Source organism: Cetorhinus maximus, chromosome 15 (genome assembly GCF_964194155.1).
Source record: "Cetorhinus maximus chromosome 15, sCetMax3.hap1.1, whole genome shotgun sequence".
In the NCBI taxonomy this organism is placed as follows: Eukaryota; Metazoa; Chordata; class Chondrichthyes; order Lamniformes; family Cetorhinidae; genus Cetorhinus; species Cetorhinus maximus.
Window position 1 is genome coordinate 96,995,558 of NC_135893.1, and position 25,248 is coordinate 97,020,805.

The window sequence follows — 25,248 nt, forward strand, 5'->3', positions numbered from 1 at the left end:
TCCCCTTCACCCATCACATGTGCTCATTGACCAACATTGGCTTCCAGTCTGGCAACACCACAACTTTAAAATTTTCATCCTTGTTTTCGGATCTCTATATGGTCTCCCCCTCCCTACTTCTGTAACTCCTCCAGCTCTACTATCCTACAAGATCTCTGCGTTCTTCCAATTTTGCATTTCCGATTTTAATTGCTCTACCACTGGGGGCCGTGCATTCAGCTGCCTTGGCCCTAAGCTGCGGAATTCCTTCCTTAGACCTCTTTGTCTCTCTACCATTCTCTCCTCCTGTAAAACATTCCTAAAATCTACCTCTTTGACCAAGCTTTTGGTCACCTATCCTATGTGGCTTAGGATTTTGCTTGATAGCTCTCCTTTGAAGTTCCTTGGGGAAACAGTTAAATATGCTATATGAATGCAAGTTATTGTTGCTGTTGCCATCCATTACAATACATACAGCTGTTCAGAAAGAACAAATGAGCATGAATTCGTTGGCTCAAAAGTAGTTCATTTATATTAAGAATTGCATAAATTGATTGTCTCAGCACAAGACTTTTAATTAATTGCCTCACGTACTGTCAAAAATCAAAGCTATTGGAATAATTGAAATTTCATTCACATTGTATTTTATCCCTCAAGCTTTCATGACTATGCACTTAGAAAAATTGTGTGCAGGATGTGATTGAAATTACCAGATCAGTGATATTCCGCTTCTAGTGGTTCCATGTTGATATCATTATCAAATAATATTAGTGCTGCTAGCTACCAATTTGTCAGGAATATTACATTAAAAATTATCTTTTTAGCAAAGTACTTCATTCCATCAATACTTGCAATCAAAACTGTAGAATTTGTTTCACACTTTTGTGACATATTTGAGACTTTGAAAGGCTGAGACAAAAATTAGGAGCTAAGAGATTAGCACATTGAAAACAATGTCTCAATGAAGTATATTGTTTCAAGCAAAATCCCACAATTTTCTCGTTAGAAATCAATAAATATTGTGTGGCATTTTTAAAATTCATTCAAAGGATGTGGACATCACTTACAAGATCAAAATTTATTGTCCATTCCTATTGCCTTTGAGAAGATGGTGGTAGGCCATCTTCTTCAACCATTGCAGTCCATGTGGTGATTCTCATTTCACCTTCTCACAGCCATTTGATACAACTGGGTGGCTAAGCCATTTCAGAGGGTAGTTAAGAGTCAACCACATTGCTGTGGGTCTGGAGTCACATGTAGGTAAAGACAGCAGATTTCCTTCCCTATAAAGGACTTTGGTGAACCAGGTGGATTTTTACAACAATCCTTTACTTTCATGGTCACCATCACTGACATGAGCTTTTTATTCCAGATTTATTTAATTAACTGAATTTAAATTCCCCAGCTGCCGTGGTGAGATTTGAACTCATGTCTCGGGCATCTGAATTACTAATCCAGCAACATAATAACTATACTCTTCATGCCAGCATATTATCAAGCAAATATTTAAAAGATATTGGGCAGGATTTAATGAGGGCGGTGGGGGGCCCGTGCCAGCCACCAAAACTGGTGGCACACCCACCGACCTAAGCCCTGAGGGAATTAAATCCTAATTGGCAGTGGGAACACTGTCATCGAGGCTCCCAGCCCCATGGGGAACATTTAATTCTAGACTTCCCCCAGAAGGTTGGAAATCCCACCCCCGAGAGTTGCCAGTCAGTCAGAGGCTGGCAACTCTCCATTACTAGTAGCACTACCAGAAGCAATAGCTGCTGCTGGTAATACATTTGGACCTTCACCAGAGATCATCGTTGGTTACCTAGAGTAAGGCAAGTGAGGGTGGAGAGGGAGTTACGGGGAGGGGGTCATCGGCAAGGATGTGGAGGGATGTTGGAAAAAAAGGCAGGAGGGTGACTCTTAGCGGGTCCCTTACTTCCCGATGCCAGGTTCCTCGATCAGGCACAGAGTGCCTTTGAATGAGGGCCCCCACCCCCACTAGGCTGCAAGCAAACTCCCTCCACAAGGCTGAACTTCCCCACCCCACCACTGGGTTAATACCAGCGGTGGCAGAATGAGGTCCTTAAGTGGGCATTAATAGCCTTCCCACCCTGGACTTAGTCGTTGGGAGCTTTTTGGGAGCAGCTGCTCACCCCTCCCACCCGATCAAACAGCACCTCATCTCCAAATTCATTGCTAGCTGTGGGGGCGGCGCATCAAATTCTGCATATTGCATCTTTAATTCTACATACATACAAAGCTATTCGCCAATCCCTTAGGGCTATCTAACCAACTGCGTGGTGAATCATCTCTTTTGATCTAAGCCCTGAATTTGAAAATCGTTATGGAGAATGTAATTCTTATATAAAGCGCAAGTCTTAAAGAAAGAAAGGCTTATATTTATATAGTGCCCTTTCAAGCTCAGGATATCCCAAGGCACTTTACAGCCAATGAGTTACTTTGGAAGAGTAGGGTTCTTTATTATCCTAAGTTAGTATTCATTTTTGTCAGTAAGTTCAAAATAAATGGATACTTTTGGTGTCCATTCCAATTCATTGTGTGCTTTTCATTCACTAAAAGAGAAAAAATAAGGTATTGTGGCGGGCTTCATATTGCACAATCCTTTTGTGTTCCTCTCTAAGGTAATGTTAGAGGTAATCTACTGAAAGATAATTAAATTGTAAAATACAGATACTTCAGAAAGAAGTAATTTCTTTCCATTGTGCCAGGGCAAATGCAAAAAGAAATGATATATGAATGTACATATTATTAATTTTTTTTACTTTCTACACAATATTTCATTCATTCTGGGACAAACAATGTATTCTTCCAGTACTGGTATCTGTAACCCAACAACAAATCTCTGTGAAGGGGACTTTGATCCATGACATTAACATGCTGTTGCTAAGAAGCTGCATCGACATAAATAATCATAATGGGACCATGGGCGGAATTTTACGCTGGCAGGATTTTGGTGTCCCACCGAAGTCAATGGACTTTTGAACAGCTCGCCACATTTTACGGCCCCACTCCTGCCACCCCACAACTCTGAAGTTTTAAAAGTTTCAAATGTTAACAAAATAAGTTGAAGGGGAATAGGAATGTGGATTTGAGCTGTCTATATTCCTGTACATGTGAATAATCGCTTTGGCGAAGATTAAATACTTGGGGCAGGATCTTCCAGTTGGCAAGTGGAGGCGGGGCCCACTCGCTGATGCGTAAAATGACGTGGGGTGACGTCGGGTGCAACTCCTGGCGTCACCCCGCGTCTTTTCCATTTTCAGGTCGGCGGAGGCACAGCCGAGTCAGCTGCGTACCCGCCAACCTGTCAACGGCCTGTTGAGGCCATTGAAGAACTAATTAAAGTCATTAATGGACCTGCCCGTCCAACCTTAAAGTTGGCAGGCAGGCCAGGAGCCCTGGCGGACTTCGGAAAAAGCATGAAACCTCATCCACGGGCGGGATGAGGTTTCATGAGGGTATTTAAATTTTTATTAGAGGTTTCAATAAAAGTTATGGACGTGTCCCAACTCATGTGACAGTGTCACATGTGGGGACGTCAGGGAAATTTTTTTTATCATTTGATTTACAAATTTTAATTCTGAGCCCATCTCCCTGAGGCAGCACTTAGCCTCAGGAAGATCTGCGCGCTCTTTCATGTGCATGCGCAAAAGAGCGCACTCCCGGCTGAGGGAATCCCCACCCCCCCCGCCCACACAGGGAGCACATAGCGCTTCCGAGCGGATGTCACGCCGGGTGGGCCTTAATTGGCCCGCCCATGTAAAATGGCGGCACATCCCCAATCAGGGGCGCCAATTGGTGGCACTTTTGCACTTTTTCTTGAAGAACTGAGCATCCTGATATTTGCTCATCACTATGACCCAAAACTGATAGTAGTTAAAACTTCATTTGAGAATAAACTACTTATTTCTGTAGTGTTGTTAATCTTTGAGAGCAACTTTCACACTTATACCTCAGGCATCATATTTAGACTGCCAGGCTTTAACGGGTCAAAAATATACAAAGAATAGAGAGAAAGGTAGATGGTGCATGCTGGAGCCAGAAATTTACAAGTTCTTGCCAAATCCTTGGGTAGATTTGATGGGTTCAAGGGGGTGTCGTCCATCAGTTGCAGAATAGGTGGGGAATCCCCTCAGTTCCATGGGGGCAGTCTAATGGAATTAAGTGTCCATCAGGCACTTAATTGGTCACCGTCTGGCCTTCCCCAGGATTGAGGACCCCAGGGGTGGAAGTCCTGTCCCCGAGATTTACCATTTAATCCCTGAGTCATCGCTAAATTGCGGTGGGTTTGGGGAAAATGGGTGTCAATTGGCTTGTTAATGAGCCTACTGACAGTCAGGTTCCCGCATCAGGTCCTTCCAACTCCCAACTTAATTGGTGAGGTTGCACCAACACCAGGAATCTGCTGCAGGTACTTCTGCCGAAATTTTATCCTCCCCACCACCCCCGCCGCTATCATGCCTGCTCCCACGGTCACAATTAATTGCCACCCTTGTTTCATGCTGGTTTCTTCTTACTTGTAGCGGAAAATTTTAAGCACCTTCTAATCTGCAAACTTCCCTCACCAGCAACATGTAACCTCCAACTGACCACAGGATTGTGTTTACTTACAGTAATTATGTCTGTGGCCCCAAGTGACAGGTCAGATAAACACAGTCCCACTGCAGTGGAAGAAAACATACAGGCCCTCAGAGGCAGGTAAAGGGCCATGGGTGTGGGGAGTGGGGAGTGGGAATGCTGGAGAAGATCTTGCACAGGATTTCTTCCCACTTGATCATCATTTTCCCTTCTTACCCTTATCTCTTCCTACACACTCTGCATGACAGACTGCAGAAGCCTTGACCTGCCACTTCTGTTTAGATTCTTCCTTCACACTGAAACCTAATCCTCATTTTATTTCTGGTGCCAGGAATGTGGTGACCTCTGCGCCCTTTCAAGAACAGAAGACCAGCCTTTCTGCAGATGCACCTTCACTTGATCTAATCCTAGCAAACACAAATTTGGGGCACCACGTGCACTTTAGGAAGGTAGGCTAAAGGATGGGTGTTCACAGGAGCTAGGACATAGGGATAGCACCCCACAAGTGCCAGCTTGCCAGAGGTTGAGATTAAGAGAACAGACTGCTAAAGAAGGCAGATAGGCACACACCAGAAAATGTTAGGTGCACTGTGCAGCCTGCCGGCAAGCTGCTGCATTAAAGCCCAGAACATGGGCCAGAAACTTACCTACATCGGGCGGGCTGGGTGGGAGCGGGTGGGGGCGGGTGCAGAGCCAATCGCCGCCCGTGATTGGCTGCGCGCCGCCATTTATTAGGGCGGGCGAATTAAGGTCCGCTCAGCATGACGCAGAGCCAGTAGTGCTCAGCGCTACCTGTGCGGGCGGTGGGGGAGGAGGGAAAGTCGGGGTTTGTGCTCTTTTGCGCATGGAGCTGCCTCAGGGGGATAAAGTTGATATTAAAATGATTAAATAAAGCATTTAAAAAGTTATCATGGGACATGTTTTTATATTTCGGGAAATGTTTTTATTTATTTAATAAAACTTTCAGGAAACTTCATCCCGCCCATGGATGAGGTTTCCTGAAAAACATGAAGGCAGCTTGGTCTCTTCGCCTGCCCGCTGACCTTAAGGTTGGATGAGCTGCGCTGTTAATTAGCTTAATTAATTTCCTAATGGCCTTAATAGGCCTTTGACAGTTCAGCAGGCGTGCAGCCGCCTGTGGCGTGTGCCCGCTGAACGAAAGATCTAAATGACGTGCAATGACTTCGGGACGCACGCCCAACATTATCTCGCGTCACTTTGCACGTTGCCATGTCAGGCCTGCCCCCACACGCCGACGGCAGTATTCTGGTCATGGAGGAGTCCGACTCTAACCAGTGTTAAATCACGGAGACCATTCTATCTAACATGGAGCGAGCGGTCAGCTCCATGAACACAACACAATGGAGCATCACATTACTCTTGTGCAGAGTTGTAGAGTGCTATGTCCTAGGAGAGTGACCTTGGCTCCCTGAGAGAGGAACCTGCTGGCATTCCAGGTATCCACCATACCTGCTTCCCTACCAGCAAGCTCCACCAGTGCCCTTGTTAGTGCCAAACAACGAACTGGACCAGACCACCCAGTTCAGGTTGAGATGCTGCAGTCTGCAGCTAAGCCCTCAAAGCTCAGAGTCACCCACCACAGCCATCTGAAAGGTTCTCAATAGCTCAGTCTTCCACTTCCCAAACTGTAGTCACTGGGGAAGCACCTCAGTGGCACACTAGGAAAGGTAAATAAGCACACAAGGCAAGCACTAAAGGGTTACAGAAGGGACATTCCTATGTACTCCTGCCAAATATCATACACAAATGGAATTGAGATATTGGATGTTTTATTCTATACTTGGTGTGGGCGTTAATATGTGTATTGAAGGAAGCCCAGAAGGCTGCACTGAAGGGAAGCAATCGGATGGTAATAGTAATGACAGTGATGAAAGGGATTGCGAAACAGTTGGCATACTGGGAACAGGAGGGATGGTTAATGCGAACAGCTCTTGGATGAGCTGCGCTCTAAGGGCTCTGGCAGCTAAGGACACTTGTGGTCAATGTTGCTTTTTTGTTCTCCCTCTCTGTGCTACTTTTCCTTCTCCTCCTTTATCTCCACCAGTATGTCTTACTGCCCAGAAGGTGAATAAGAGCGTTATATCAAGATTATGCAACATACAGTAAATAATGACAAATCTGAGTTCATTCTCAACACTGTACATATAAATGTACGAAAATAACGATAGGTCCATCCAGCCCGTCTAACATAGCTGTGAGTGATGTCTTGTGAATTGGATAGAGAGAACATAAGAACATAAAAAATAGGAACAGGAGTCGACCATTCGGCCCCTCGAGCCTGGTCCGCCATTCAATAAGATCATGGCTGATCAGCTTCTGTTTTGAATTCCACATTCCCATCTACCTCCAATAACCTTTTATTCCCTTGCTTAACAAGAATCTATCTACCTCTGCCTTAAAAATATTCAATGGCCCTGCCTTCACCGCCTTCTGAGGCAGAGAATTCCAAAGTTGCACAGCCCTCTGAGAGAAGAAAATTCTCCTCATCTCTGCCCTAAAAGGGTGACCCCTAATTTTGAAACAGTGCCCCCTAGTTCTGGACTCATCCACAAGAGGAAACGTTCTTTCCACATCCACCTTATCAAGGCCACTCAGGATCTTGAATACTTCAATCAAGTCGCCCCTCACTCTTCTAAACTCCAATGGAAACAAGTCCAGCCTGTCCAAACTTTCCTCATAAGACAACCCACTCATTCCAGGTCAATCTAGTAAACCTCCTTTGAACTGCCTTCAACGCATTTACGTCCTTCCTTCAATAAGGAGACCAAAACTGCACACGCTATTCGAAGTGCGGTCTCACCAATGCCCTGTATAACTGAAGCATAACATCCTCACTTTTATGTTCAACTCCTCTTGTAATAAAAGATAGCGCGTCATTAGCCTTCTTAATTACTTGCTGTACCTGCATACGAACATTTTGTGACTAATGTTCTAGAACACCTAGATCCCTCTGCACCTCAGAATTATGCAACCGTTCTCCATTTAAGTAATACCCTTCTTTTTGTTCTTCCTGCCAAAGTGAACAACTTCACATTTTCCCACATTAAACTCTATTTGCTAGATCTTTGCCTACTCACTCAACCTATCTATATCCATCTGCAACCTCATCATGTCCTCTTCACAACATTCTTTCATACCTATCTTTGTGTCATCTGCAAATTTAGTTACCATGCTTTCACTCCACTCACCTAAGTCATTGATGTAAATTGTAAAAAGTTGAGGCCCCAGCACAGACCCCTGTGGGACTCTACTCATCACACCCTGCCAATCTGAAAAAGACCCATTTATGCATACTCTCTGCTTTCTGCCAGCCAGCCAATCTTCTATCCATGCTAATATGTTACCCCCACATCATGTGCTTTCATTTTCCGTAATAAACTTTGATGTGACACCAGGAGAAGAATATTAATGGTAGCCTCTAAGCATTTTGAGTCTTGATCTAGCTTACTGAGGCAGGACCAATGATAAAGTAACTATCTGCTTTGAATATGGGAAGTCACTTCATTTAAAAATTAAACTGGGGAAATGTCAGTTCTGTACGCTATTTGCAGGCATATATTATACCATGGAATGGACATCCGGGTTTACTGGAGGAAGTCATTATAAAATATGGAAAGGACACAGTAATATTATGGTAAGTAGATTTCAGCCATTTGTTTTTATTTTCTTCTGACACTTATATTCATATAAATCTTTGTGCTAATTGTTGTAAATTATTTATTTTTTGCCACAGAGGTTAATTACACTTGCAACAACTTCACACAGCACTTCCATTCAACAGAGTTTAATCAGGGGCTCAAATGCTGTGCTGCTCTGTCATTGGGACTTCAGACTCATGTATGCACCTTGGATTTTTCCCCTTTAATTTTGTCTGTATATTTTTAACATGCTGACTCTTTTAGTCATGGTAATGTGTGTGAATGGGGCGAGATATCTTTTGAGAATTTCCGATGGTTTTTCAGATTTTTCATCACCCTATGTTGACACTCTCTTTAACTGTCCCCACGTCACTAAATTTCAGGTCCACAACTTGCTTCTCATTTCCATGTTCCCTAGACTTAGAGCCAGAATTGTACCTGATACCAAAGAGCTGACCTAGGGGTCTACCAAAATCAGCTAATAGGTGTTCAGATCTGAGCTATAGCAAAAGAATAAATTTTAGGCCAATATTTCTATTGGTTTGTGTATCCGTGACAAGGGAGAATCAGTTTAGAATTAGTACCAGGATTGCAAAGGTGGGGTGGGGGAGGGAGAGCTGGTTAAAAATAATATTTTTAGGACAAAAGCGTTGTATGTGACATGTATTATCATACATAGGTATAGAAGCTCAGTCAACCACAATAATTAAGTGATAGTTAAATAATAAAAGGTATTAAGAAAGAGAACAAAAATAGGATTTGAGTAGCTAGCTCTTTATATAAATAATACATATATACTATATATAGGAGTATGGTGAGAATGAATTGCGCAATCAATGACACTTTCTATGTGCTCACTCTCTTTCTGCGTATTTTTTACACAGTGGATTTGTTATGATCTGGAGGGCACTGCCTTAAAGGATGGTGGAAACTGATTCAATAGACACTTTCAAAAGGAAACTGGATTTTTACTTAAAAAGGAGTTATTTGCAGGGGAAAGCGCGAGGGAGTAAGACTAATTGCATTGCTCTTTCAGAGACAAGGCACAGGCACAAATTGTCAAATTGTCTCCTTCGGTGCTGTGTGGTTCTAGGTAGGTAAATTGCTAAAGTGGTATCAGGTTCTCAAATTATCCTGCCAATAGTCATATGGTGAAATATATGGGTGGACATTTAACTTTCAGCTGCAATGAACAGGAAAAGCAGTGAGAGATCAAGTGGTGGAAGAACTGCTATTCTTTTTAATAGTGCAATTTTGCAAATTACTTTACTTTTAGTCTGTCAGCAGACTGCCTCAGCACTGAGTGTAATTTAACAGTAATATTTGAAATGAAGCCTAAAACTGGATACTTTTTAAAGTATCGTATTTCATAAAATTAGGATTTAAATGCACATAAAGGTAAGAAGAAAGATGCTTAATTAACTCATGTAGCAAAAATATGTAGTCAGGCTACATTTTTTCTTTACTTACCCTGCTAATTGAGAAGAGTAGTCCTGGTTTCCCAGTACAGGTTCCCATGAAGCAGTGCCTCAGGCTCCAGTAAAACCAATGTTCCCACACGAAGGTGATCAGGCTTAGGGCCATAGCGGCAGCCAGCATGTAAAACACACCTGCCATGTTGTCAACATCCAACTGGCTGCTCATCACCTCATTCTTCTCATTGTGACAGATTCCAGTCAGCCACAAACTCTCCAGCTCTTCCATTTCACCTGCACATGAACCACAGATTTGTCCAGATTCAGAAATGTATAGTTATTCACAAAATGGTGTAAACACCAGTTACCTTCTCCTCCCACTGACTTTGCTACAGCTCCTCATATACTTTTTTAGATTTAAGAGAAGAAACACAATTACCACAGATTCTGACCCTAGATTAGTAGAGAGAACACAGAATTGATTAAAGCATGTGGAAAAATGAAATTTCTAGTCCCAAATTTAACTCGGGATAGGAGCCAGGAGCACAGGGGCTGAAGTGGGTGCACCGTGAGATTATAAATATGGGTATGGAATATCAGGCCACAGAAAGCTATTTTTGTTAACCTATTCACCAGCACTTCATTACAAAGCATCTGTTCTCTATTTTACAATGGCAAACTTACACCTGCACAAAGATGATATTGAACATACCAATTTGGTAGAAAAATATTAACATGCTATGGATTTATGCTGGCAAATATTAGCTTTTGACACAATGTATTTGTGTAAAATTCCTTTGTTCAGCCATTTAAACCTCTCTAAACTAAATGGGTTAACATGCATTAAAATAACAGAGAGGGATTCATTGGAATATGTTGAATGTTTATTCAGTGATATTTGGACAGCATCATTTCAAGGCCAAAAACTTATATGAGGTAAATAGAACACAGTTAAATTAACAAAAATATAGAGATTATAGGAATTGGCACCAAATGATGCCACTAATGCTTGCACGGTATCATTACAAGTACACAAAGGGATGTGAGATTTGTGGTACTTGTTATACTGGTAAAATAGTTACTAGCGATAATTCACTGAATTACAGTATATGCTTTTGATATGGGTGCAACATATGATCCAAAACCTTTTGTGTAGATTTAGCTGACAGAAAACTCATTTGCTCCATGTTTAAACCAGCTGTCAACTTATCCAATCAGTTAGCTAGTATATTAAACAGAATGTAGATTCTCAGTTCCATTTTGCTTCATATGCCTCGATACCCTTAGCCAACAAAAATCTATTGATCGCAACTTGAGATTTCTTTTAAATGCTTCAGGGTTGTGACAAGCTGGATTTATTGAGAGCTTTAAAACCATTCTAAACTCATCAAAGGTGCCTTTTAAAAATGTTCATGGGCAGAATTTTTCGCTCGGCGTGTGCACGACCCACTCGAACATGAAAAAGCACATGATGACGTCGGGCAAGCGTCCTGATGTCATCATGTACTCACGCAATATTTCAGTTGGCGGGCGAGCATGAAAGTCGGCAGCGGGCCCGCCGACAATTAAGGGGCCTATTAAGGCCATTAACATAGTAATCAATGTTGATTTTTTGTTGCCCATCCAACATTATGGTTGGCGGGCAGGTGAATTAGTCAGGCAGCCTTTGCCTTTTTGAGGAAACCTCATCCAAGGGCGGAATGAGGTTTCTGATATTAATCAAGAAAAAGATAAAAATGTTTGGACAGAATTTACATCAGCCATATGTTCGGGTGACTGATCCTGATGCATGGACATTTTTTTCAGCATTTGAAAATCTTTATTTATGGCTTTTGAGTTCTTCAGCTCCCTGAGGCAGCTCTTTGCATTCAGGAGCTTTCTGTGAGCGGTCCCCCGCTGACTTCAGCGCTCGCCATCCTCCTGCCCCCATCCCAGCAGTGCTGAGCATTTCAGCGCCCCTTTCACACTGGCTGGCCATTAATTGGCCAAGCCAGCATAAAATCGTGGCCAGGGGCCAATCGCAGGTGGTGGCCCATTTCCCAGCCGCTCCCTGGCCTACCGTGTCAGCGCACCAGAACTCAAAATCCCACCCCATACTATAATGAAACCACAAATAATATTGGGAAATGTGAAATGGAAAAGGCCAATCATGTGTGCAGTAGCTTTCCAAGACCAGTCAGGAAACATAAAAGACTAATTCGTTCAAAAAATTGATTATCTGCATGAAGATCTGTAAGTAATTGAAAGACAACATTAACCTTAGTGTATCTTAACATTCATCACTGCTGACTCCTTAAGAAATGGCAATTCCTACAGAAACCAAAGATGTGTAGTGATATATTCTCGGAGTTTGATTTACCATCTGGCAGAGAAGATTTAGAAACATTACCCATTTAACTATATGTATTTCCTGCTAAGAGAAAGCAGAATTAAATTTGACTAGGAAAATCTCTTCATTTCAATCATTATTCTTAGCAGCAAGGATTCAAATGATGCTGCGAACAAAGAATGATGTTGGACCCTCAGTTTATGCAGGTTTACAACTGCGATCTCCTACGTGCTAAGTTTATGAGCTCAGTTGTGCCCCTGTGGGCAGCCACCAAGTAGAGGCCAGATTCTCCACAGGGGGAAGGAATACAAGATAGACAAGAGTCTCTCCTACCTACTCTTGCATATGTCCAAGCTGTTATATCCATCCCAAGCCAGTTGGTGAAGTATGAAACTAGACACTAATAATTTTCTTGATAATATGTTTACTCAGAGAATGCAACAATACATATATCTGCTTAATACTTACCCACCCAGTGTCCCAGCAGTCTTTCTTTATAATTGCTCTAAATACTTAATTAGCAATGCCTTTCTCCTGCGTATCTTACCAATATAATTAACATGCCATTAACACAAACAACTGATTCCACAACGGTGTCACTGAGGTCTCGTCACTATTGAAGTCAATGGAAATCAAAAAAATTGTGAGCTATGTAACATGGGTATCCGCATGATCGCAAAAAGTCAGAATTACCCACCAGCACCCCACACTCCACCCCCCAACATAACTACCCCATGAGTCAAGACAGGAGAAGTAAATTAAGAGATATTATACCCTTAACAAGAGTCAATTAAAACATGTCTTTTAAGTGGAAATGCTTCCAAAGCACAGGAACTATCTAAAAGCTATAGGGTAATCATTTACATTATTCGTAGTTACACATCTCACTCAGGCAAATCTTGCTTCATTAATGTCTCTGTCTTTGAATTGGAATTGAAGAAAAAAAATTCAGAAGAAGGAGAAAAATCTCTTATTGGAAATTAGGGCCGTACAAAGGAATGGCACATAAAATCTATGCTTATTGCACACTCTTAATCAGAGTCTGACCTTCAGTGGAGTGGTTTTTACAAATCTCATTATGTTTTCATATTCTGAATTTGTCTAGTAGACTTGAGATGTATTGTGACACAGTTCAGTTGTCATATAGGATACCACAATGTTCACTTGATTTAATTCCAGCTATAGGCTATCAATACAATAGTCAGTTAAGAAATGTGCAATGGTTATTAATTTGGTTTTTATTTCTAAGGAAACCTATCCAATGCTTTATGCTCAGTGAGTCAGTATTATATCCAATCATGAGTACCATACATACCAATTTCTGTTATCCTGGAGTGAATTATAGGGTGTTCTTTACATATCTGACTCCCTGATAGTCTTGCAATACTTTGAAAGGTTGATTATATATAATTGTCTGGTCATTAATCTGATTACCTGTGTACACCAGTTTCACTATTAGTGCCAGTATGTGTCTAGACTTTGGGCAATCAGATTTAACTTTATGATGGCAATAGCTGATATTTAACATGATCCCTCCGATGTTCTGGAATGATGTGTTTTAGTTGAGCAGTTTCAGTGCACAGCAAAGGTACTTTCAAAGTACAGTAGTGGTAAGTCAGTCTCCATTAAAACACTCAGTGTAATCATCCCAGGACATTGTGGCAATGCTCCATTCGAATGGCAGGAACTAAAGAATGTGTAGACAGGAATGTGTAGACATTCAGACACCTTTCTGCTCATTGAAATTATCTCCAGAAAGCTGGAAAAGACACTCAATAGGTATTGCAACAATTTAGAAGGGAGCTTTCCAGATGATATACCTTCTGATTTAATATCTTGGATTCACATTATTCATATCATTAATCTTCCTTGAAGATTAATCTAATTGAAATTGGAAGCTTTCCTTTTGTAGCTATTTGCCTTTCTCCCCTCTGTGGCTGTTGATTCTAGATCCTCCAATGGGGCAGTCTTGAAAAATGGACCAAAATCACACAGGAGTATTCCAACACAACTATTTGACGGTGAACTCACTCAGCCAAGCACTTTCTTACATACCTGCTGTTTTCCCAGCCTAGTCCTGCGGTCTTCAGTCAAATTTGTCTATTTAAAGCTGACTCTCACTTCCAAGCAGCCCGAGCACAGTACACCTGCTTTTGCACAGGATTTGTGCTGGAGATGTGCTAATGGACAGCTAAATGAACTGACCTTGTACAATCTGGTGAATTCAGCTCTACAGAGCATTGGTGGGTGTCATAACTTACTGACATAAATACACCACAACTGGCTGTATGAAATGATGGGGTCATCATCTCCTAAACGAGAAAGGTATACAAGATTGGCCTGGAATTATTTATCCTTCTAAGCCACACTGGCTGTCACTTAATAGGTTACTTTCACACAAATACTTCCCCATTTTATACCTGATTATTGATTCCATTAGTCATCTTATTATTGAAGTTAAGCTAATTAGTCAGATATGCCTCTTTCATGCTTCCCATATATGGGAACTATATTTTCCTATTTCTGTTCTGCCAAAGACTTCTGAATCTTTACTGCCTCTTTTAAAACACCTGTCAGTATCTCAGACCATTAAAGAGCATGGAGAGAGAGATGAGAGACCATTAAAGAGAGCGGAGAGGCAGAGATGAGAGATGATTAAAGAGCACAGAGAGAAAGGCGAGAGACCATTAAAGAGCGTGGAGAGGGAGAAATGAGAGACCGTTAAAGAGCGTGGAGAGAGAGACAAGAGACCATTAAAGAGTGCAGAGAGCAGCTAATTGGTGAGTCGGATTGGTGAGTATTTCTAGACTTTAAAGTTAAAGTAAAAGTAAGCTCTTCAGTTTGTGTTTAGGTCTCTAGTCTTTTTTCTCTTTTTCTTAAAAATAGCTTGTTAAGTATAGGATCGATACTGGTGTAGAAAAAAATAAAGTGTAAAGAGTGGGGCTTCTTCAAGTGTAAAGATCAAGGATACTAGAGTAATTAATTAAATAAAATATGATAGCGATGGCAAGACGGGTGATGTGTTGCTGCTGCAGCACGTGGGTCTTCTGGACACCAAGGTGATCCAGGGCGAACACATCTATAGTAAGTGTTTGCAGCTTGAGGAACTTCGGATCTGAGTTGAGGAGCTGGAGTCTGAGCTACAGATATTGAGCCACATCAGGGAGGGGGAAAGTTACCTGGACACTTTGCTCCAGGAGGCAGTCACACTCCTCAGATTAGGTCATTCAAATTTGGTCTGTGATCAGGGACAGGAGGGTGTGACTGCAGGTGAAGCAGGTATGGGGACCCAGGGGATAGCGTTCGAGGAGCCTCGGCCCCTGCAACTGTCCGACACTTACGAGGTTCTTGCAAGCTGTGTGCACGAGAGCGGGGACTGCAGGGAGAATGAGCAAACTGACCACAGCACCGTGGTACAGGGAGCCATAAGACCATAAAACCATAAGACATAGGAGCAGAAATTAGGCCATTCGGCCCATTGAGTCTGCTCTGCCATTCAATCATGGCTGATAAGTTTCTCAACTCCATTCTCCCGCCTTCTCCCCGTAACCTTTGATCCCCTTACCAATCAAGAACCTATCTATCTCGGTCTTAAATACACTCAATGACCTGGCCTCCATAGCCTTCTGTGGCAATGAATTCCATAGATTCACCACTCTCTGGCTAAAGAAGTTTCTCCTCATCTCTGTTCTAAAAGGTCTTCCCTTTACTCTGAGGCTGTGCCCTCAGTTTCTAGTCTCTCCTACTAATGGAAACATCTTCCCCATGTCCACTCTATCCAGGCCTGTCAGTATTCTGTAAGTTTCAATCAGATCCCCCCTCATCCTTCTAAACTCCATCAAGTATAGACCCAGAGTCCTCAAACATTCCTCATATGTTAAGCCTTTCATTCCTGGGATCATTCCCATGAACCTCCTCCGGACCCTCTCCAGGGCCAGCACATCCTTCCTGAGATACGGGCCCAAAATTGCTCACAATATTCTAAATGTGGTCTGACCAGAGCCTTATAAAGCCTCAGCAGCATATCCCTGCTTTTATATTCTAGTCCTCTCGAAATAAATGCCAACATTGCATTTGCCTTCCTGACTATCGGCTCAACCTGCAAGTTAACCTTAAGAGAATCCTGGACTAGGACTCCCAAGTCCCTTTGCACTCCAGACTTCTGAATTCTCTCCCCATTTAGAAAACAGTCTATGCCTCTATTCTTCCTACCAAACCTGCATGACCTCACATTTCCTCACATTGTATTCCATCTGCCACTTCAACTGTTGGCTGGGGGGGGAATAGGAACGTTATAGCAGTAGGGGACAGTATAATTAGGAGGGTAGATACTGTTCTTTGTAGCCGTGATCGTGAGTCCCGAAGGCTGTGTTGCCTGCCTGGTGCCAGGGTTAAGGACATCTCCTCAGGGCTGGAGAGGAAATTGGAGTGGGAGGGGAGGGATCCAGTTGCCACAGTGCTCATTGGTACCAATGACATTGATACAAATAGAAAGGAGGTTCTGCTGAAAGAATTTGAACAGTTAAGAGCTAGATTAAAAAGTAGAACCTCTAAGATAATAATCTTGGGATTACTACCTGAGTCACGAGCAAACTGGCATAGGGTAAATAAAGTTAAGGAATTAAATGCGTAGCTCAAAGATTGGTGTGGGAGGAATAGGTTTCAGTTCATGGGGCACGGGCACCTGGGGTAGAAGGGAGCTGTTCCAGTGGGTTGGGCTTCACTTGAACCATGCTGGGACCAGTGTCCTGGCAAATCGAATAATTAGAGCTGTTGAGAGGGCTTTAAACTAAATAGAAGAGGAAAGGGTTCTAGAGCGGGGATGCATATGCTTACAAAGCAAAAGGATACAGCAGCATTGCAGGGCAGCTATTTAGGTAATGATACCCAGAGTGTGATTGAATTTTTTGAGGAGGTCACCAGGTGTGTAGATGAAGGTAGTGCAGTTGATGTAGTTTATATGGATTCAGCAAAGCCTTTGACAAGGTCCCACATGGGAGACTTATAAAGAAGGCAAATGCACATGGGATTCAGGGTAACTTGATGAGTTGGATTCAAAATTGGCTTAGTTGTAGGAGACAGAGGGTGATGACAGAAGGATGCTTTAGTGACTGGAAGCCAGTGGCCAGTGGTGTACCATTGGGATCTGTGCTGGGTCCCCTATTATTCGTCATTTATATAAACAATATAGATGACTATGTGGGGGTAGGATTAGTAAGTTTGCGGATGACACAAAGATTGACCGGGTAGTTAACAGTGAGGTTGAGTCTCTTGGGCTACAGGAAGATAGACGGGATGGTCAAATGGGCAGATAAGTGGCAGGTGGAATTTAACCCTGAAAAGTGTGAGGTGATACACTTTGGAAGGAGTAATTTGACAAGGAAGTATTCAATGAACGGCATGACACTAGGAATTTCTGAGGAACAAAGGGACCTTGGCGTGTGTGTCCAATGATCTCTGAAGACGGAGGAGTATGTTAGTGAGGTGGTGAAAAAGGCATATGGGACACTTGCCTTTATCAATCGAGGCATAGATTACAAAAGTAGGGAGGTCATGTTGGAGTGTATAGAACCTTGGTGAGGCCACAGCTGCAGTACTGTGTGCAGTTCTGGTCGCCACATTATAGGAAGGATATGATTGCACTGGAGGGGGTGCAGAGCAGATTCACCAGGATGTTGCCTGGGTTAAACATTTAAGTTATGAAGAGAGGTTGGATAGACTTGGGTTGTTTTCGTTGGAGCAGAGAAGACTGAGGGACGACCTGATCGAGGTGTACAAGATTATGAGGGGCATGGACAGAGTGGATAGGGAGCAGCTGTTCCCCTTAGTTGAAGGGTCAGTCACGAGGGGACATAAATTCAAGGTGAGGGGCAGGAGGTTTAGGGGGGATGTGAGAAAAAGCTTTTTTACCCAGAGGGTGGTGACAGTCTGGAATGCACTGCCTGGGAGGGTGGTGGAGGCAGGTTGCCTCACCTCCTTTAAAAAGTACCTGGATGAGCACTTGGCATGTCATAACATTCAAGGCTATGGGCCAAGTGCTGGTAAATGGGATTAAGTTGGTAGATCAGGTGTCGGTGCAGACTCGATGGGCCGAAGGGCCTCTTCTGCACTGTGTGATTCTGTGATTCTGATTCTGTGTGACAGGAAGGAATAGAGTATACAAACGTAAAAAAAGAGCAGCAAATAGGGTCAAAGGGGCAAAAATGGTAAAAAGGCAAAATTAATGGCTCTTTACTTAAATGCACATAGTAATCAGAACAAAATAAGGTTAATGGGTATGACCTTATAGCCATTATGGAGACATAGTTACAAGGAGATCAAAGCTGGGAACTAAATATTCAGGGATATAAGATTTTTTGAAAGGACAGCCAGGAAGACAAAGGTGGTGGGGTAGCTTTGTTAGTACAAGTTGAAATAAGTACGATAACAAGAAATGATCTTGGATTGGAAGGTGTAGAATCCATGTGGGTGGTGGTAAGAAATAACAAGGGGAAGAAGATACTGGTGAGAGTAGTCTATAGGCCCGCTAACAGTAGCTATGCTGTAGGAAAAGAATAAATCAGGATATAATGAGGGCATGTAAAAAAGGCAGTACATTAATCATGGATGACTTTAATCTTCATGTAGTTTGGGAAAATCAAATTGGCAGACGTAGCCATGAGCAAGAATTCATTGTGTATACGTTTCCTAGAACAATATGTTGTGGATCCAACCAGGGGTCAGGCTATTTTTGATCTCATAATGTGCTATTAGGCAGGTTTAATAAATGATCTGAGTAAAAAATCCCCTAGGAAACAGTGACCATATCATGGTTGAATTTAGCATTCAGTTTGAGAGTGAGAAACTTGGGTCGAAAACAACTGTGCTAAACTTAAATAAGGGTAATTACAAGGAATGAGAGCAGAGTTGGCTGGAGTGGACTGGGAAAGGAGTTTAGCAGAAAAGATGGTTGGTGGATAATGGCAGAAGTTTAAGAAAATAGTTCATGACTCATAACAAAGAAGTTGAGGAAGCAGGATTCCAGGAAGGGGATAATCCAACCATGGTTAACCAAGGAAGTTAAGGATAGTATCAAATTGAAAGAAAAAACATACAATGTGGCAAAGATTAGTGGTAAGCCAGAGGATTGGGAAAGTTTTTAAAAAACCAACAAAAGATGACCAAAAAATAAGTAGGGAGAAAATAAACTTTGAGGGTAAACTAGTGAGTAATATAAAAATGGACAGTAAGAGCTTCTTTAAATATATAAAAAGGAAGAGAGAGGCCAAAGTGAACATAGGCCCCTTAGAGAACGAGGCTGGGGAAATAATAAGTGGGAAACACGAAATGGCAGAAGAGTTGAATAAATACTTTGCATCAGTCTTCACGGTAGAAGACACTAATAGCATTCCAAAATACTAAATAATCAAGGGGCAAAAGTGGGGGGGTGGGGGGAGAAATAAATACAATAACTATCACTAGACAAAGAATACTCGGGAAACTAAAGGGGCTAAAGGCTGATAAGTCCCCTGGACCTGATGGGTTGCACCCTAGGATATTAAAGGAAGTAACTGCACAGATAGCGGATGCACTGGTAGTAATCTTCCAAGAATTCTTAGATTCTGGACAAGTCCCAGAAGATTGGAAAATTGCCAAGGTAACGCCCTTATTCAAAACGGGAGGGAGACAAAAAACAGATAACTATATGCTAGTTAGCTTAACATCCGTCATTGGGAAAATGTTAGAGTCTGTAATGGCAGAGCATTTAGAAATGCATAATCTAATCAAGCAGAGTCAGCTTCATGAAGGGGAAATCATGCCTGACAAACTTATTAGAATTCTTTGAGGAGGTAACAAGCAGGATAGATAAAGGGCAACCAGTAGATGTAATATATTTGGATTTCCAAAAGGCATTCGATAAGATACCACACTTAAGGCTGCTTAATAGGATAAGAGTCCATGGTGTTGGGGGTAGTATATTAGCATGGATAGAGGATTGGCTAACTAATAGAAGACAAAGAGTTGGGATAAGGGGGGCATTTTCAGGATGGCAACCTGTAATTAGTGGAGTGTCACAGGGATCAGTGCTGGGGCCACAATTGTTTACAATAAATATTAATGACTTAGATGAGGGAAGTGATTGTACTATCGCCAAGTTTGCGGATGACACAAAAATAGGCGGGAAGGCAAGTGGTGAGGATGACACAAAGAGTCTACAGAGAGGTATAGACAGGTTAAGTGAGTGGTCAAAAACTTGGCAGATGGAATATAATGTGGGAAAATGTGAGGTTATGCATTTTGGCAGGAAGAATAGTGGAGCTGAATATTATTTAAATGGAAAAAGACTGCAGAACGCTGAAGCACAGAGGGATTTGGGAGTCCTCGTGCATGAGTCCCAGAAAAGCTAACATACAAGTTCAGCAGGTAATATTCAAGGCAAATGGAATGTTGGCCTTTATTGCAAAGGGAATGGAATATAAAAATAGGGAAGTCTTGCTAAAACTATACAAGGCACTAGTTAGATCACACCTAGAATACTTTGAACAATTTTGGTCCCCTTATCTAAAGAAAGATATATACTGGCATTGGAGGCAGTCCAGAAAAGGTTCACTAGATTGATCCCGGATATGGAGGGATTTTCTTTTGAGGAGAAGTTGAATAGGTTGGGCCTGTACTCATTGGAGTTTAGAAGAAAGAGAGGAGACCTTATTGAAACATATAAGATTCTTGGGGGCTTGACAGGGTCAATGCTGAGAGGTTGTTTCCCCTTGTGGGAGAGTCTAGGACCAGAGGGCATAATCTCAGATGGCCTTTGTAAAGCTCTCTTTGAACTTTGTCTGAGCAGCCCATTTAAGACAGAGATGAGGAGGATAGTGAATCTGTGAAATTCTTTACCGCAGAGGGCTGTAGAGGCTGGGTCATTAAGTATATTCAAGGCTGAGATAGACAGATTTTTAATCAGTAAGGGAATCACGGGTTATGGGGAAAAGGCAGGAAATTGGAGTTGAGGATTATCAGATCAGCCATGATCACATTGAATGGCAGGGTAGACTCGATGGGCTGAATGGCCTACTTCTGCTCCTACCGTCTTAAGGTGTTATGGTCTCAGAAATCTTCTCGCTCTTTAGTGCTCTACAATTTTATCTGTGAGGGGACTAAGACCTCACCCTGTAGATTTTTTATAATATATATATAGATATCCTCATGGCTATTTTTAAAGTATTAAAAACTGGACAAAGACATTTTAAAATGGCTGAATCTATGTCTGTCTGTGACCCTCGAACAAAAGGAGCTACCTGGTATTGAAGAAACTTGCATCTCATTATCCCTGAAGAGACACTATTGGTTCCCTGTGGGCTCCTCAGACCAAATTGAAAGAGAGCTTTACAAAGACCATCTGCACTTCATTAACCAGTCCAACTGGAGTCTACTCGACTGCTAGGACAAAGGGCCCCTCCAACCTTCCTTTCAATTCTTAATGGTTGGGATATTTAACAATCTCGGGGACCCAGATGAGAGGTACACATCCCTTGTCAAAGACAATGGGAAGAGGTGGGAGTCATGTGACATGGACCTCTAGTTTGTGAAACCAGTAATAATGCCTTGTGAAATTGCTAGCTCATTTGCCATTTTATTTTACCATGCTACAAGCAGCCTCACAAAAAAAGAGCTCTGGCCCAGATTTGGTCAGCTGGCCCCAATTTACACTGTTACAGCTATGACTTCTACACCATCGCCTACAAGACTGATTCATCTCTACATGCCTACCTCATTGTGTAAAATCAACACCATCGGAAAAATGAATTAACCAGCATTGCTTTTCAATCCACTGACCTCAGTGAAGGAATACCTCAATAGACTTTGATTCGGGACTCTGGAACCCATATGAAACAATATTCTTTTCTCTGTGGTCTTTGTCCTGTAAATCTTTCTTTTCTCTATCCCTCTTTTACTGTATGAATGCACAGGAGGCAATATTGCGACCCTCCTCCGCCATTTTGAGAGTGTACAAATAAACTAACCCTTTGAGTTCATCCTATTTCAAGTTTGCTGTGAGGCTATTAATAGAAATTGGATCACATCAAAACTGTGGGGTTGGGAAAGCAAATCAAAAACACCTTTCTGTTTACAGATGAGTAGTGGGAGGAGAAATTAGTGCTGTTTAAATTAACCCCCCTCCTGCCCATAACATATCCATCCTGGAAATTGATTGGTAGGATGATGGGGCCAAAAACCAATAAACTTGGTGGGGTGGGGGTGGGGAGTGCAGTGGTGGTGGGGGTGATTTTCCACAGTTGTTTGTATATCATAGTTTCAGTGGAAGAGTCTCAAAAACCACAGAAAAACCACACCACATTCCCTTCATTTTCATGAGTACATGTAGAGAACCACAGCAGAAGTTCTCCTGCTCTGCCTCATTAATGGCAAAATCCCAAAGCAAACACAATGGGTGCAATTGAGCACACAAAAACAGGTGAGTTGGAAGCCAATAGAGGGATGAAAATTTTTAAAATGTGAACACTGACTCAACCCATCTCCAATGCGCCTACTTCTGATTTTACAAGAGGGACATGGGGAGGCCAACCAACCTGCTCCCAGGAGGTGGGCTGGCAATTTCAATGGCAAGGATTTTCCAGTCATCGGGCAGTCTCGGCAGGAGCGGGCGGGGGCAGTTGGGAAGCCGACCGCCGCCTGCAATCGGCTCCGCACCGCGATTTCACACCGGCAGGCCAATCAAGGCTTGGCCTGCGTGGATCATGAGCGGCAGCGCTGAGCACTGCCCGTGCTGACGGGAGAGGAGGGAGAGCCGGGCCTAGCGCGCAGTTCACGCATTTAATAAAAATTCAATGAAACACGTCCCCTCGTGTGAATGTGTCACGTAAGATGGGACATGTTTTTAATTTTAAAAGAAAATTTTTATTTAATTTGTAATAGCTTTAGGAAACCTCATCCCGCTCGTGGGTGAGGTTTCCTAAAAAATGTAAAGGCTGCTTGGCTTTTTCGCCTGCCTGCCAACCATAAGGTTGGGCGGGCAGCGTAAAATTCAGCTTAATTAGGTCCTTAATTGCCTTAATAGGCCTTTCAATTATTGGTGGGCGCGCAGCTGACTCTGGCACGTGCCCACCGAATGAAATATCACGCGAGTTCACGATGACATCGGGACACACGCCCAACGTCATCGCGTGTCATTTTACATTCCAGCGTGTCAGGCGTGCACCCGCATGCCGAATGTAAAATTCTGGCCAATATTTTAATGAGGATGGCAGCCTCTATATTAGCCTGCTTTGCAAGTTTTAAAGTGGTTGGCTGAGTTTCCCAGCTCTGGGGAGAAGATAAGTGCTTTCACAATATTGCTTGCAGGCCAGGAATGCTTACCCACAGCCTCCAAACTGCATCCCCCCCCCTCCATCAGACACCTTATCATGACCCCTTGGATCAAGGATTGGACCCCCGGAATTGGTGATCAGACCTCCACTCTATGGAGGCAGAAACTGAAACACCCCCTGGGGCGAGATTGAACCTCCAGTGTCGGGGATTGGATGATGCTCCACTAGATGCCAAGCCTGTCAATCAGGCAGACTTTTGGGTAGGGAACCTGTTAAGGACAAAAGATGCACACTATGAAATTAGAAAATGACTTCCAGGTTTACTATTCAAAGCTCCATTCCATCCCTGCTTCCCAACCCCTCCAAACCCACCCTGGCCTATGTAACCTGCCCCTGTTCATATCCAGGCCAATATTAGTCTGATGCTAATGGAATATATATCGATCTGAGCAAAAGTATCCTACAAATCATTGTCATTTAATAGCCTTTCTTCATCTACATGGAACTGGGAGAATGGGACTGACTGGATTGTTAGACAGAGGGTGGTATGAACTTGATGGGTCGAATAGCCTCCTGCTGTGCCGTTATGACTCTATGTTCATTTCATCTAAGATTCCCACTTCTTCCTTGGCTATTCTCACTAGCTTCTACGTATTCCGGTTGCAGAAAAGTTATTTGATGTGATATTTTGCACCTGCCATTACATTACTTTCTTATTTTTTCTTGGTACTCCAATCTTTTTGTCCTATATAATCTTATACTCAGCCCCATGCTCACCCTCTCAGTCATCAATGGTAGTCATGCTGATATCCACAGCATGAATTGCACTGCTTTAGGAAATCAGAGTTAACCTAGGAATACCAGATTTTACACAAGGGGAAAAAAATTAATTTTAAAAATATCTATATTCAGGATAATGACTGCCTGTTTTAAAAAAAGCAAGTAGAAATTTCTTTACTTCTATATAGAAATTTCAGAATTTAATGGTGCACAACGAAACTCTGGACTGAATTTTTCGCTCGTCAGGTGTGTGCAATTGGCGGGCCTGGCAGTGGACGGGAAATGGGCCCCTGGCTGCGATCGGCCCCCGAACGTGATTTCACGCTGGCTGGCCAATTAACGGCCAGCCAGCACAAAACGCGCCCGGAGAAAAGCTCAGCTTTGCCAGCGGGGATAGGAAGAGGGTGGGCACCGACGTCACCACGGGTGCTGGTGAGCACTTCCACTGAGCTCCCTGAAGGCAGACAGCTGCCTCAGGAAGCTGCAGACCTCCACAGGATAAACGAAACAACAAAAACGCTGCAAAATATGTCCATGCAGCACAATCAAGCACCTGAAAGCATACCTCATAAAAAACCAGTCCCCAGATATCTGTTTATATTTTACTTCTCCACGGAGATTTCATCCCGCCCTGGATTGGGGTTTGAGCAAAAGTGTAAAACCCGCCTGGCCAATTGGCCCTTTTGTTAACCGTAAAAGTGAGCAAGATATGTACGAGTGCGTGGTGATGTCAGGGCGTTCGCCCGACGACATTTCGCGCAATTTCACGTGCGTTCAGGTCGGAAGCGCACCCGCCTGATCAACGTAAAATTCTGGCCCCTGTCACTATAATGGAACGGCTGAAATCGAAAGATTGCTAACAGTGAACGTTCAAGAACCTGAATTATTTAATGGCTAATATATGAGATAGAGCCTTCACAAGGTCCATCCCTGACTCTTTCCTTCCCTTCTCAAATTCTCTCTCTCTATTTCTGGGGATAAGTTGTTAATCATTATTTACTAAAAACCCATTAACTCCCACATCTACCTTGAGCACACTTCCTTTAACCCCTCTTCCTGTAAGGACGCAATTCCATTCTCCTGGTTTCTCCTTTTGTTGCATCAATACTGAAGATGCCACCTTCCATATCTTTGCTTCGGATATGTGTTCCTATTTCTTCAACCAAGGGTTCTCCTCTACCATA

General features: G+C 42.8%; 1 protein-coding gene across 2 annotated transcripts in view; it reads right to left on the bottom strand.

The window, feature by feature from the left end:
- grin2aa (glutamate receptor, ionotropic, N-methyl D-aspartate 2A, a) overlaps positions 1-25,248 on the bottom strand; it is a 388,199-nt gene that overhangs the window by 13,533 nt on the left and 349,418 nt on the right. For both annotated transcript variants that reach the window (XM_078559026.1, XM_078559025.1), the window contains exon 13: positions 9,705-9,943. In XM_078559026.1, the coding sequence (XP_078415152.1) occupies positions 9,705-9,943 (239 nt within the window). The remainder of the gene's footprint in view (positions 1-9,704; positions 9,944-25,248) is intronic.